Source organism: Oreochromis niloticus, linkage group LG20 (genome assembly GCF_001858045.2).
Source record: "Oreochromis niloticus isolate F11D_XX linkage group LG20, O_niloticus_UMD_NMBU, whole genome shotgun sequence".
Classification (NCBI taxonomy): domain Eukaryota; kingdom Metazoa; phylum Chordata; class Actinopteri; order Cichliformes; family Cichlidae; genus Oreochromis; species Oreochromis niloticus.
Genome location: NC_031984.2, coordinates 12,336,558 through 12,352,609, shown reverse-complemented (window position 1 = coordinate 12,352,609; position 16,052 = coordinate 12,336,558). Strand labels below are relative to the sequence as shown.

The window sequence follows — 16,052 nt, the reverse complement described above, 5'->3', positions numbered from 1 at the left end:
TTGAAGGACCATAACCTCCATGATATTATTTCATGTTTTAGTCCATTAAGTACAGCACAAATTGTCTGCACTTTATACGACTGCCAAGTGCAGCGTAAGTTCTTAGATTGAGTTCTTGCCTTCCAGGCAGCCACCTGTTTCAGCTCATTTCAGCCCGTTTGAAAATCGACTTGTAGAGGTCTAAACCTGGCTTATGAAAGGTAATCCATCAGAGTGAGCATTTAAATACACTTCAGTTTTACCCAAGAATGCAGCTGCATGCAGGGACTTTTTTTTGTTGTTATTTTTTAAGGATGTTATCCAGATTAATGAGCTTAGCTTGTGTAAACACTAACAGTAACTATACATTGACACTTAAAAAAAAAGTTTAGTTTGTGCCTTAAATGAAACTGAAAAGAAAAGAAAAAAGAAAAGAAAAGAAAAAAAAAAGACGTCCCACAGCAGTCTGAGCATATAGCAGCATAACTAAGGGATGGTTCAGGGTCACCTGATCTAGCCCAAACTACAAACTTTATCTAAAAGGAAAGTTATGAGTCTAATCTTAAAACTGGAGGGACTGTCTGTCGAATCCAAACTGGAGCCGTTTCTGCAGTAGAGAGGCCTAATATCTGAAGGCTCTTCCACCCATTCTACTTTCAAACACTCTAGAAACCACAAATAAGCCTGCAGTCTTTGAACAAAGGATAATCTGAGGTCTTTAAGATATGACAGGGCATGATCGTTCAAGACTTTGTATGCGAGGAGATGAATTTTAAATCCAATTCTGGTTTTTACCAGGAGATGATCTCTTTCCAGTGCTGATGATCTGACATACTGATAATAATAAATTATAAGAGTCCAGCCTAGAAAGTGGTCAGAATACAATATGGTTTAAAGGCATTTGTTCAAGTAATGGACAAACATAGCTGATGGTAGCATGAGAGGTAAAGCAGAATGAAATCTAAAGTTATTACAATTTATCCTAAGGGGGCTATAAATATACGATAAATAAACGATTTTGAAACATTTCATTCAGACCCACAAACTGTGGCATTACTTGGAAAGTCAGAGGATCACAAAGGTTGTTAGGATGCATCATCAGGGGACAATGGGTGTCTGTAAAAATGTCTTGCCAGCTCTTCTAAAAGCTGTGGAGACATTTCAGTCACTGACACAGCAATGCCTATGGCTAAACTTCCTGCAAGTCTTATAACAGTTACTGCAGAAATAAAACACTTTGGAAATTAGTCATGCAAAATCTATAAAATCACTCAGCAGTGGTTTATTAAAGCTGTCAGTAGGCATGTTAAAATTAATAACATTTTCTAGTATTTCTAGTGTTTTTTTTTCCTGCCAAACATAAGCGCAGTAAATGAAAGGTTAGCACAGAAGTGCTGGCTCTACAGGAAGAGTGACAGACAGGAGATTTACACCCGGAGACAAGGCAAAGAAGAAACAGACATGCTGGCTCACCTCCACAGTGTGCCAGTCCGTAAAGGACGTAGCCCTTATGACAATGGCATTGGAAACTTCCGGCAGAGTTGACACAAAAGTGGTCACAGGCACGGTCAAAAGAGCATTCGTCAATATCTGTGTAGATAGAAAGACATGCTGTTATAAACTTTTCAAACAGCTCAACAAATTACACACAAAAAACCCAATAATAATGGGATCTGTCCTCGTTTCATCTTCTGTATTGTGTTTCTTGTTTGTCAAGAATTGCAATGGGTCAGAAAACATGTCACAAAAAAAAAAAAAAAAAAAAGTATTTTCCAAGAAAGGCGTCTTCTGTTTGGTGCATGGTATAGCGCTTGACCTCCTGCAGTCATGCAGTTTTCCATTTCGATGCACTGAAATGAAATTGTCCAAGTTGTTTTGAAATAACAAGTGGCCACAGCAGGAGACAAAAGAAAGCCCACTCTTTACCTGATAATAGGAGCCTTTGGGTTGGTTTTTCACGCTGACATAGGACCTGAGGAACACTTTCCTTCTCTTTCATCTTAAGCATGCTAAATGAGCCAGAGTCGTTACAAGTCCTAGAATATGACTTGTCAGTCTGTTACTTTGACATCATGTAAATGTGCATTTAAACATCCGAAAATTTTTGCTATAGCATGTAGATACACACATCACAGTATGAGTGCAGATAAGAAGACGTGGATTTTCAGTGTCTCTGGTTTTCTCAGCTTGTCAGCTTCACTTGCAAATCTATATCAAATCAGCTCCTTCCTGCCTGTCTCTGTCTCTCTTACACATGGATCCTGATAAGTTGCTTAAATGTCATGGGCTCAAAGACCATAAGGACAGACACATGAAGCTACAGGAGACTGATGACATTTGGTTTTATTGTGATCAAGGCTCCCTTTAATGTCAGTAATGATCTCTGTCAAGCCCAGACAGCAAATGCTGGTGGAAAATGGGGATGTGCTACAACTTTGCTGGATCAACTTGGCAAATAAAACAAAGGTTTCTCAGGACTTTCCCAGGAATATCATGCTTTCATCAGCTACATCTGAACCTCCTCTGGGTTATGAGGAAGCACACGCTGCCATTAAACAGAGGTCACAGGTATTTCACAGCAATTAAGTATGTTTGGTTAAATGATATGCTGGCTTAAAGAACGCAGGAAGACAGACTGATAAATATCTGCACAAATCTTGCATGGTTTTTGAAAAAATAAAAATAAAACATTGACATTTGCGCACTGGGCATAATCCAAACTAGACAGATAAACCATATGAAGATCACTGAGGTTAATATTTGGCAGGCATGTTGTAAGAGCAACCAAAAGATAAAAATGTTCTGAGATTAATAGCTTATTAAGATATCAGTTTACAAAGCTGTACACAAGCTTTGAAGGAAACGTACAAGCTGATGTTTTAAAGCTGGAAAAACACCAAAATGTATAATTGGTGCTGACATCAGCTGCAGCTTATCTGGTTATATCAATCAACTTTTACAAAAACAAATCTTCTAGAACATTCAAATAAATTACCACAAACCAAGTATTAAAAATTTTTTTTTACAACAAGCTCATACCAGTTCTTGCCATTTGTCTCCTGCGGAGGCCTCTGGAGATTCATAAAAGCAGTGATAGATGAGTGAAGCGTGGGTTGGCACACGCTGGAAGAGGCATTGCAAAAGTGATTGTTTTTGGCGTGTTAAGGATAAACTCGACTCAAGCGCACTTTTAAATGAAAAGTCTAAAACCCTCTAGGAGTTAGGCGTGGTGACTGAGTTTATCCTTAAAATATGCTGCAACCAGTGACGCCAGAAGTCAATCTGCAACTTATCATTACACTGTTTTGTGTGATATCATGCTACAGAGCATAAGTGTTAAGGCATCTAGGACTCCCACAACCCTTATTTACAAGACAGCTAAGGTGAAGTATGCAGTGGGAGGGCAAAGACGACATCATGAGGTGATGTACGTGCAGGGGGATAGCAGTCACACTGAATGCAGATGAGAATCGCAACTCAGAGCTTCTGTCAGTAACTTCCCTTTATGCCGTCTCACATCACTTTAACCTTGAACCTTACTCAAAATAAAACGGCAAATGAGATCGACTGCAATGAAAACATTGGCAACTATTGTTTATCCAGAACAGATAAGGCCTCCATCACTGACGTTCCCTCTGGAGAAAACACAAGGTCTGATGAACATCTGAGTGCCCTCATGTGGATTACGAGTGAGAAGAAGAGGAGGAGGAGGAGATTCTGGAGGGTGTTGTGGGTGGTGGAATGCTGACAGGGGCTCAGCAGACATGCCCCATCCTGACTTAGGGGCCATGGTCCACTGAAAGCAGGGAAACACCACGACTGTTTAAACCAAGATAAACCAAGAGTTCAGTTTACACATCTCAACACCTCACGGTGACTGCAAATGTCTAAGAGTAACTGATACCAGAGAACACAGTGACACGCAACCAGGCACCAGCAACTATTAGCAAAACCAGGAGAAGGATGGCTGTAAATTTACTGCAGGTGCACCTAATCTTCTTAGTCTTTCACTTCAGGATTTATACTCTATATGCACTTTAGTGAGCTCGATGATAGGATTACTCCTGGCTGTTTAGTCAAAGTAATACCTGTTAGACCCCAAGCTATGTCCAAAAAATTTAGAGGCCTACTCCACATCTTGCACACAAAGGTGATGAAAACAGCACAAAGTCTTCTGCAGAGCTAGAGAAGTCATATTAACCTTTACGACTCTGACAATATGAACCTTATGACCCTTGTAAATGCATTATTGCATTATGTAGGATTTTTTTTGCTTTTGGAGCACACCCCACATGAAAGACTAAAATTACAGATCTGTGGACCTCAGCTGTTTTGATTTTAATCACTCTTTTTTCCCCAAATAGGTCTCTTGCGAGACAAACAAGAGTCTGGAAGTAATACTAAATAAGCAGTATGCCCCTTTAACCACACATCTACATTCCAACATGAAGGGTAAAAAAAAACTAAGGCAAGCACAAAAGAGCAACATGAACAAAAGGGGCAAATAAAGACGATCAACTTTAACCTTTACTAAGAGGCACTCAGCTTTTATTTCGCCCCGATCCCCTTCCAAAAAATGAGAAAACACGATAGGAATGACAAGACGAGTAGCAGACAGGTGACTCAATAGTGTGGAGTATGCAAGCCTGGCAATACCTCACTCAACAGGAGGCGAGCTTTATCACAGCCCTTCTCACCAGACAAAACACACAGCGCTAAACAAGAACAACCCTGTTCCAAAGTTGACTCCCTGGCCCAAAACAGCACATGGCTGAGTAGGTTAAGGCATGGTGCCACATAAAACAAGCTGTGATTTACATTCCGACATGCACAGACCGCATTTTCTCAGTTATCTGTGTTATTCTGGCAAAATAAACTTTGCATTGTTTGGCGACAAATAATGAAAGAAAGGCATCCACCGAAAATAGATTTAAAGAGACAAGAGAGTGGCTGCAAAGAACGGCGACAGAGAGTACGTTTTCATCAAACGCACACGATGCTTGTGTACTGTGTTACAGAGTGGTGTGATTCAGTGCAGCAATTCTAAACCAATTGCATGACGTTGATGTGTACCAGGCTGAATATTGATTGACCACATCAATAAATACAAAGAAAGGAAAAATAGCGTGTCATCTGTTTTTCACTTGGAGAGAGGCTGGATTTGGCTCCATTGTTGTAGGCTGTCTGTCTTTTTTCAGCGTATTTTTCTGTGGTGGCTTTATTCATCCAAGAACCAGAGATTTAAGAGTTGGAGCCCCTAATTTCCTACACCTGTGTTCAGCCATTGCAAATTCTTATTTGTTCTGTGCTAGTTCTCCCAGGTCCTGCTGAGCAAAGGCTACCACTAAATATAAGGGACAAACATGCCAGAGAGGCCTGGTTTGACTTCTCTGCAGGACAGAAATCTCTGAGTGCATATTTTTGTGGCATCAGGAGGCAACTGCTCTTTTGTCGTAGTTGTCATTTATTGCAAAAATCTCAGTCCATGAGACAAAGAGTGTTTAGCAGAAGCTTTGGAGTAGGAGTAAGTAGAGACAGTTTGCTTATTTAAGTGGCAAATGGCAATGAAATGGGCTACGTACCTTGACAAGTTCTCTCGTTGGTTAGCAGCTTGTAGCCTTTCTTGCAGCTGCACTCAAAGCTACCCACTGTGTTTCGACACACATGATCACACCCCCCATTGTTCAGACGGCACTCGTCAATGTCTGTGAACAGAAAATCATAACGAGGAGCGGATACATCAAATCACTCATCGCAGCTGCAAACGAGAGAGCGCTGAACTTAAACCTACAGCATGTAATTTTTTTGTCACTTGGAAGTAGGAAAAACCTGAACATGTGTTAGCAGAGAGTGGCCTATTTACACAGCCAGGAGACAAATAGAAACATCATCATTTATCAGTTTTCTGGTCTAATAAGAAACACACACACACACACACACACACACACACACACACACAGAGTAATGGCTTTAAAAAAGTTCTTAAATCTGAATAGTATGTTGGAGATGTATGTAAATGAGGCAACTTGGACTAACAGTGCAAAACAGGACAGTCATTTCTGTGGAAATAAGCTTCAGGGATTTCCTTGCTGGTCCTCGGATGGGCTAAAAATCAGCTTGCGTGTGACTTTAATGGAGTGCAGCTCTCACACAGTAAAGCCCCGAAGCAGTAAGGCCTCTAAATCATCATTGTCCATCTCCTTCCGATTATTCTGCTCTTTATTTCTGTAGCCAATCCTGAATCGATATGTCATGTGCTGATCCCTGCTTTTGATGGTGCTCTGCCTTGGCAAGTTTGGCAGCAGCTCTGATTAATTCTGAATCATCATCACAAATGAGGCATCTGTCTCTTGAGGGAGTCTTCATCATCTGGTTAAAATAAATGCATGAGAGATGGAATTAAATAATCCCTTCCTTGCTTCATCTTTGTCTCAACTCCTCAGAAGTGCCTGGCCTGAAGCGAGCGTCTGTCTTCTTGTGCCAGTGCTGCCTGTGTTCATTTTCCTCTTGTTTCCTCTCAAACTAAACTAATACAAGCCAATGTATTTTTATTAAAGTTGTTAGTCTAACACTGTAAGCCACGGAAAGCAGACACACTGCTATCCTGCTTTTCTGGAAACATGTTTTTGTTCACCTACATCCCATGTTTGTTTTCCCCAAGTCTCTATAATTCCACATGAGATTCGGAGAGGATTAGAGATTGCACGAAAACACACACACACACACACACACACACACACACACACACACACGCACGCACGCGCGCACACGCACACACACACCCCAGCAAAATTATGCAGGTTGCTTGAGTTGAGGATGCTCTGCCAACACTCACAAAGATGGCAGTGCAGAAGAAAATTGCCGGGAAAGCTGGTGCCATGACAAAATATTTCTTAAAATATGTTGTTGAAAAGCAGAAGGTGGTGATAGAGCTGTGACACCTGTATGGATACAGGCAAAATAACCTGTAGTTGCAAAAGAAAATGTGGTTTCCACAGAAAAATCTAACTGGCAAGTTACAAGGGGTTCTAACTTGGGTAGGAGTGAATAACTATTTAATCATTCCTGTTGGCTGCATGTGGAAAGAGAAGCTGGAAAAATGACAAGCAGGAGAATAATTTAGTGAGAGCTGGACAGGTGCAGCTTGAATGCTGCCTGCATCCATGGGCGATGGGTGGGAATACCTTTGCAAGTCTTGCGGTCTGGCTGCAGAGTGAAGCCAACAGGACAGCTGCAGCGGACTCCTGTCACTGAATCATGACATGTGCTATCACAGCCGCCATTGTTCACTGCACAGGTCTCTGCAGGGAAACACGCATTCAGTTAGACAAACCCCACAGAAAATACAAAGTAGATTCAGTTGTGACCTACTTATTTCTTCCAATTGAAACAGCATACATGAATACTGGTATAACTGCAAAAATTACAAGAAACACCATTATATACACCATTACTTTTGTGAACAGGCCAAGAGCAGCATGCTGATCAAGTGTTGAGTGGTAGAGAGGAAAAAAGAGAGTAAAGATAGAAACAGTAATGAATGCAGCCAATGAAAGAGATTACCAGTCAGAGAAACAAAGAGTTTGTCAATAATGAAAGGAGACAAGTCATTAGGAAATATAGCTAACACAGCCAAACATGGGAACTTGAACAACTTCACTTGTTGTGTCTGTATGTGCATAAAAGGTATGTGAGCACGTTTGTTTCTCTTTGGTAAAAGCAAATTATGACCTCCAAAAATCCTTTTATACTGTAGGAAATGTCTCCTCTCCATTATAAAGGGAGAATTTTCATTTGCAGACGCATCTGGATGAAACCACCAGTTCCTTCCTGGTTTTGACAAAACCTTCCAGGCATTTTGGGGATAAAAAAGCAATTTCAGCTCCCTGGTCCCTATGTTGGCTAGGCTGATTTGAAAAAGGCAGGTAGTCAGTAAGGACAGGATAGCTGAGGTCTTTTCTCTAGACAGTGACAAATTTCACACAGACTTTAATTTTAAGTAACCGTACAAGACAGAGTCGCTCTAACATCCAAGATCAGTGGATGCCTACTACTTTTGGCATCCTCATAGATGGGCTCACACACTTCAGAACAACAACAAAAAAATAATAAAACAACAGCTATCACTTTAACTTTCTGTAAAGAAACCAGTCATGTACACATCTCATCACTTCTCTTTAATGGGCAGTGGGATGTTGGCTGGCAGCCCAGCACAGCTGGGAGAGTCTAAGACTTCACACTGGTAAGACGATGGCATCTAACACACGGCACTAAAAAGGGAATGTAGCTGTTATTTCTTATTTTGCTAAATAAAGAACAAGCAACCCTTTGGGAAACACTTACCCTCGTCAGTTCTAAAATTAAAAAACTCCCTCAATATAAACTGCAACAGCCATAATCAAACTTCTCTCAAATTAAAATCTCAGTTAGAGACTAGAACGATGCATCAAAGCAAAACAGGTGCTAAAAGTGATGTAATTTTGTGTTTTACAGCCGTTTCTTGGAAAAACACAAAACACACCAGTGAATGCCATCGCTCAAGGCTAAACACGGTGTATCAATATACTGGGACAAGCTCGAAATAAATGTCAGTTCAGATGAAGCCATAAAAACAAGGTTTAAAAAAAAAAATTTTTTGACATTGAAATGACTAGGTCTAAATGGTAAACACCATTATAAAGGATGGTTGACATTTAGCTATACTTGTGACTCATTATTTAAACCTGACTATATATAGTCTATTCTTCAGCCTGCTTGCTGGCTTCAACATCTGCCTGTTGCTGTACTGTATGCTGACATGAAGTAGGCTACAGGGTTTCTTGGATGACAAATAATTTTGCTATAATCCTTTTCAAGTAAGCCCTCTACTCAATACAAAACCCTACATGTGTTTTTGTCAAAGCTTTTGGAGTTGAAAAGATGAAAATGTAACAAATAAAACTCACCACTGCTCACTTCAGTACATTCAGGACTTACAGCAGTGTGTTGCCCATAAAGGATCAGTAACATAATAACGTCTGCTAAAAATACCAAACTTTGATTAGTATTTGCTTTTCCTATGTAAATGACATTACTGAGTCACATTTAAGATTTAATTTAATTCCATTTATAGAGCACCAAATCCTAACATTAGTCATCTCGGATCACTTTACAAGAAAACTGATCTCCCTGTTGGAGCTTAGTCTGGGGGGAGTTCTCTTTTCTCCTCGTCTTTTTTCATGTTGTGCATTTTCCATTGTTTCGGTTCAGGTCGCTGTTCGTGCGGTTGACCGCCCAGTGCTACCTAGCCTGATCTCTCTCTCCAATGTGATGTTTGTGTATTGTATGTATGGTCTGCAAGGTATCATCTATCTTAATTGCCCCTTGGGGATAAATAAAGTCTCTCCGACTCTGACTGATCTTTCAATATTTTACAGAAAACCATTCAGCAAGCACTTGGTGAGACCAGGAAAAAGAAGCCATCTGCCATCCGTCACTTATGTCTACCATGGTGTCTAAAAACAACTTTCCCTTAAGGAAGAGGCATAACATAATTAACATAATTGTCTTTTTTGCTTTTATTTACTTGTTTTTTTCTTTGAGAAGGGAACATGCAAAAAGCAGGGGGCTAAAACCTTTTAGTAAATAAAGGTTTATACAGTAATACTGAGGTCTAATAGGGTTAGACTTTTATAAAAAATTAGGCCTTTGGCAGATTTTGACTTATAGACATACCTTTGTGTCCATGATTACATTGTCCTATGGGTTCTTGCTTTAGTCCTTAAGGAGTGAGTCAGTTTTTCCCAATGGAATGCATTTCTTCTACTGTGTCCAGCCACTGATCTGTCCTCGGAGGTTCACATTTTAACCAGTTTCCTGTTACGGCCCTTTTACATGCAACAGTCGAAACTTTGAGGAGATGTATACCCTTCCTTCGAATCACAGCAAGTATCAGTCAAAAACAAAAACATTACTCTGGGATGATTAAGAATATCCAAATACATGCTCAAAAATGAGAAGAATGTTATCCCAGAACGGCTGTAGATTTATGCATGACCAAAAAAAAATGTGAACGACTGGCATTCCCTTTGCCTGCATCGTCTCCAACATTGTGGTGTAATTGTTTACTTTTATGAGAGTGGTAATAAAGAAACAGATTAGGCTTTTTCATCCAAATTCTCTCCATCATTTAGAAGGACTTGAAGAATGCTTTGCCAATCACTCTCTGGCAAGTCAGAGATTTCAAAGAAGACCAAGCATGTGCCTGGATCCCCTGTTTGCTTAGAAGCCATCTAGAGGAATAGAAGATGCCACGGTAAACCTGTTGAACTTAACTGCTAAAACATTTAGAGGGAAAGGTTCTTCTGTCGACAAGATTCAGCCTCATATTTTAATCAAAAGGCTTATAAAACAGTTTTCAGTCTCATGGGCTAGATTTTTGACTTTTTGACTATTCCACTTGTCTCAATAGTTTATCCTGGCAGAGCAGACCCGAGCGCAGCCAATCAGGTCTGCTCCTCGACTGGCTCCCCGCTGGGATGTGCGCTTTCACCTTTATCATTTATCTTGTCTGAAAACAGAACCATTTTAAAGTATGCAGATGGCTCTGTTATCTTTAGTCCGCCCCGGGATAATGAGAGCAGCCATGATGAGTTTGTTAAAGGGTCAGACAAATCCTACCTTCAATTAGACGCATTTAAGTCAAAAGAAATGATCACTGATTTAAGAAAATGTACGTACAAAAGAGATCAGGTCCATTTAGAAACAGACAGGGGAATACATTCAGTCTTATAAAAACTGAACTTTGAAGCAAACTGTGGAGTTATGTGTTAAAACGGGCACCAGCATCTGTCATGTTTGAAGAAACTCTGATAAACCTTTGACGAAACAATAACCATTTCATGTTATCATGCTTTTAATGAGTCCAAACCATCTTTCCTTGGTCTCGTGGTTTGGATATTTATCTTTAAAGAACAGAAACTCACTCAGTCAAACTGTTAAATGGTCTAACAGGCTTATTGGTGAGCCACAGCTGAACCCAACAAACCCTGGTATGGATAGATTACAGCAGCTGGCTCATTTGATTTTACTTGATGATTTGCACCCTTTATATAGAGTTTCAGTTTCTGGCTTCTAATTAGCCATCATTCAGAGGAGAAGAAGAAGAAAGAAAAAAAACAATCATGGTTTTGCCATCTACCTGATGCTGCGTAAATTCTCCATTATTATTTCTCCATCTCTCTCTTTATGTTGAGTTATGCTTATCTGTTACCCATCATCTTTGTTTGTTTTTTTTAAAAAAAAAGTGCACTCAAGGATGGATGACTCACTTACTGCAGGCCAGATTTACTTAGGACTACAAATGAAGTAACCTGAACCTGAACCTAAGAATGAAATGAAAGAATTCTTATAAATCTTTATAACAATTTATTTTTCTTAAGACTGAGGTGGAATTTTTTTTGAATGTGTTTCCATTATTATGTCTACTCTTTGTAGTCAGTAAATCAGAGTGATGCTGCCTCTGATCCTCTGCAGGAGAATGATGGCTCACGATACGATACCCCAGTCACAACCCAGACTTGAGCGTGTAACACTGTGGCTTCACATAATTGCAAAGTGTGAGCAGAGACTGTTGGCAGACGAGACGATAGGACGCTGTTAGGACATGCCTCCAAAACGCTTAGTCAGGCAGCCATTTCACCAAACTGTAATGATCATGTGTTAAGAGAGCAAAGAAATATTTTTGACATTATGGTTTTTGTGAAGAGAGGGGAGAGACACGCACTCTGGTATGTTTGTCGGTTTGTGTGATTTGGATGCACACCAGCCACATCTACAGTGCACTGGGCTGGGAGAGGCAATTACAGTAACAGTGGGCTGACTTTTCTAAATATCCTTCATTATAATCTGCAGGGTGTTTGCTCTGATGCTGGGCCTCTGTATTATATCTCATACAGAGAGCTTCAGCCAGTGTACACAAGCTTTTAACAGAAGCCACATGATTTTAGCTGTAGCACGTCTTCAGTTACATCAGCTTGTCATCAGACATTTATGACGACTGCAAACAAAAGACATCAAAGGATGAGGGGATAGAATTTAGCAAAACGCACAAGGCGAAGCCCGCTTTGGTGTTGATCGCTGATTGTCAGGTGGACGAAGAAGCAAAAAACCATGCAGCCAGAGGAAAGTTACTCACATGGTGCAGGGTTTCTCACATTAGGGGAGCGCTCTCTCAGTAAAATAAAGCCCACAATAAGAAAATAAAACTACGGCTGTAAAAGTTCTGGCGTCTCGAGAAAGTTCTGGATTTGCAACCACAAAGTGGTACAGTAACAGAGAAAATTAGGAGACAAACCTTTTAAGCAGCATGCAAAAATATGTTTCTGGCTGCGTATGTCTCCATTTCAAAAAAAGAAAGAACCCTGAAACTGGGACACAAATATCTTAATATAGGTCAGACTGTTATATTGGAGAATGTGAGGAACTCGGTGTTCATGTACATACAACAGCAACAACTAGTAACTTAAAACACTACTGGTTTGCTTCTTACCTTGAACGGGCTCCTACTCCTCTGAGAACAAGCCTCCTCCCTCAGTTTCTTACATGGTGTAATTAAATCGTAAATCTCTTTGATGTATCAAGGTTTGATATGTCTTCACAGATTTATGAGTTTATTTTTCCTGGCATCCTTGCCTGCATTTGTATTAAAACACAGCTCATCCCGAAAATTGGGATGAATTGCATTAGTGATATTATCAAAGTACAATACCAATTGTCTGCTTTCCCCTCGACACGTGTTCCATTGTTCATTTTACAGCAAATGTAGTGGAACAAATTACTTTTGGCCACAATGTAGAAAAAGAAACACTGCAATTGATCATTTTCAGCAATTTTAGACACAAGTTTACATGTGTATGAAAAATCAAGTTGGGGGGTGTTCTGTGTTTTATCTTTTGTATGAAGCAGTGCTGAATCATGGACACGTTATTGGCTCCCTTACCAGAGCTAATAGGCCGTGGTGATGGAGTTCAGGAACACCAAAGCTGAGTGTTTGGAAAAAGTGCAAGCTTAATTTCACTCATTTCAGTCACATCAAAATACAAATAAAGACAAAGTCTTTGGTCTGTGCTCTTGATGTTTGGGAGTTTTACAAAAGACTACTTGCATTTGTGCTGGTACAGTACTGTGAATGGAGAAATAGTTCTTCAGTCTTTCTGAAGGTCTTTCAAAGTTTGCCTTTGGAGATTGACTGCTTTTGAACTCATACTCACTCCAGTTCTTGTACCTAACCATTTTCAGAGGAATTTTTTTGGGCTGTTTGTTAGGCCACTTAAACACCGACCTATGAATTATTCAAGCATAAAAAGGCAAGCAATCAAAGGAATAAACCAGTGTTGTGTCTACACATCACAGAAAAATTAGCAAAGACACAATTTTACATTGTATTTTCATTTATTATTAGGCTGCTATTGTTTATTATTACTACCAGCCTGTCACAAAAACATACAATTTGCTATTTTTTAAAAAATGCCACAGATAACTTAGTTTGACAGGTGTAAAATAGTATTTTTGCACCAACAGGGGGATTTAAAACACCTATACCCAAGATGCAGTTGGCACTTCAGCTGATCCATCCACTGTTCACTGAAGCCTCATCAAAAATGGTTTCAGTGGAAGGCTAACTGTCAAGAAGCCATTCGTAAGGAAGGCGAACAGGGAGAAAGGCTGAATGTATGTCCAATTAGGTACACAAATAGTATCTTTGCCCCCCCCCAGAAGGAGATAAAACAGCGAGTGTCTACAGCCATCTTTAAAACATGGTGGAGGCTCTGTCATGGTTGCGGCTGCGTCACCTTGCAACACTGTCATCTGTCTTAATTTTTCAGCCTGTCATTGATCCCAAACACACTGCCAATGCAGTAAAAGCAAACCGGGAGAGGGGGAAAAAAACCCACAGGTGAATACAATCAATCATGGATTGGCCTCTCTAGAGGCCGGACCTCAACATTGTGGGATCATCTTGACAGAAAACTGAGCAAAAGGCAGCCAACATCCATAGAAAAGCTTTGAACATCTATAACGAAGCCTGGAAAATTATCCTTAAAGACTACTTAAAGAAATTAAAGAAGGCTTGCTTCAGAGAATAAATGTGATCATACCAAATATTGCCTTTCAGGCTTGTTAGAATTTCCCAAACTCTGTACTCTAGACTTTAAGTTACTGATTAAATGAAAAAAAATTGTCCCCATGTGCGATTTATCATTATATAGTATATAATTAGGTTAGATATAATTAGATGGTTAACACTTCATCGAGAATGCTGCTTCATGGAGAATGCTTTGCTTCACCCAAAAGCAGCATTATATGCATTTTCATTTTGGCATAAAAAGGAAATAGAAAATCTGCCGGTTATTAACTTTCATCTTAATGAAACCATTTGAGAATTACAGAGGGGAAATTTCCCGATTGTAGCGCCGCATAACTTATAAGCATATCAGTTGATGGAAGCATCAGATAAATATAGCAGAGTAAAAGCTACAATACTGGAAGGTGGCAAATATTAGCCACCTTTCTGTATCTCTATAATTTTGTATCTTGCTCGTACTGCTGGTCAGTGGCTCCCTGTTTGCAGCTGTGTTTTGAAAAGGAGTGGTTTGACACAGGCAGTGGGTGTTATTGAGAGGGCATTCACAGAAAGGAGAGGAAGGTGATTAGGTCAAGGGTCAAAGGGACGATGTGGTAAGGGGAAGGGCCTGATCAGTGTCTTCTAGGTTAGCTTCCACTATTCACCACACCTACATACCCCCAGAGAGAGAGGAGTCAGAGGAGCACATATTTACCATTAGGGAACAGCTGTGGGGCTGCCTGGGACTGGACACTCCTCTCCCCTGCATGCACGTACACACACGCATGCACACACACACACATTGTTAAAACACCACTTTAGTTCTATGTACATTTAAACCACAAAGGATTTGTCTTACACCAAGCAGTTCTCACTCCTGACTCGTCACATACTGACATTTTGTTAGGACCCATTAATGTCACATTTTAATGCACCGAGTGTCATTCTGTCATTTTTTTTTTAAACAGAGGGCAATTTGAAAGACCTCGATAGGTTCCTCACCTTCTTATGTCTGGTTTAGGCTACATTGTATCAACTGTATTATGGCCCAAACTCTACAGAAGATTATTTTATCCCACATAGTGTGTCTTAAATCTCCATGACTGTTGAGTTATTTCTGTAATATGAGCACAGAAATCTTCACCAGTCATTGAAAAACTAAATATAATGAAGCAAAAGAGGAATTAGGTTGTTGGTGTAGCAAGGTGGAACTGCCAAATGGTGTAACACCACAGACAAGCCAGTGTCATAAACGTCACTTTTTTTTTTTACATTCCTTTCCCCAAAACGGCAAGCTTGTGCCCTGCTCCCTAATGACATCACACATGTTGTGAAAAACTGCAAGCATGACTGATCAGGGAACAGTGCCTAGTCTGTCGTGTCTCTCAGTCACAAAAAAACCCTATATTTTATGACTAAATTGCAAAATCTGATGAGTGGCCAGACAAAAACGCTCTCTTGTCTGAAACTGGTCTGAAGTAGACGCCATGAAACTGCAGGCAAATGTGCTCTGTTGGCATTGTTACTGTTGCAAAATGAAAAACTGATGTAACCAAGAAGCAGAGATGCTTTTTGCAGACAGGAAAAGTTTGCCTTTGAACTTTTGGCAATTTTGCAAAACACTGTATTTTAACCTTTAACCACCAACCATCATGTTTTCCTAACCTTGGTTAGTTAACCCTAACCTATAAGCCAAGTTTATTGCCTAATCATTGCCAAGAAGCTACAGGAAAAAAAAAAAAAAAAAAATCAAATCAAATTATAAAAAAATGTCCCATAGACTGTATATAAAAGATGGATGTATCCAGACTGAAGTAATCCGTTTTGCTTTGGAAGACTCCACCTGGGCATTTCAGTTGTCATCACCATAAACTCATCAGGAAAAACTCCACTCAACTCATAAATGAATTTTGTCAAGGATGATGTTTATTTATTTGGACAATCAAATGAGTCGCCCCCTGCTGGTGAT

The 16,052-nt window shown here is 39.9% G+C and overlaps 1 protein-coding gene across 2 annotated transcripts in view; it reads right to left on the bottom strand.

Moving 5' to 3' along the window:
• Positions 1-16,052, bottom strand: part of scube3 (signal peptide, CUB domain, EGF-like 3) — a 75,907-nt gene that overhangs the window by 12,043 nt on the left and 47,812 nt on the right. Inside the window, exons 7-10 of one of the 2 annotated variants that reach the window (XM_005448605.4) lie at positions 14,799-14,846; positions 7,164-7,280; positions 5,562-5,684; positions 1,453-1,569 (exon numbers count right to left, since the gene is read on the bottom strand). In XM_005448605.4, coding sequence (XP_005448662.1) covers positions 1,453-1,569; positions 5,562-5,684; positions 7,164-7,280; positions 14,799-14,846 — 405 coding nt within the window. The remainder of the gene's footprint in view (positions 1-1,452; positions 1,570-5,561; positions 5,685-7,163; positions 7,281-14,798; positions 14,847-16,052) is intronic. The other variant, XM_005448606.4, reaches the window with a different exon arrangement.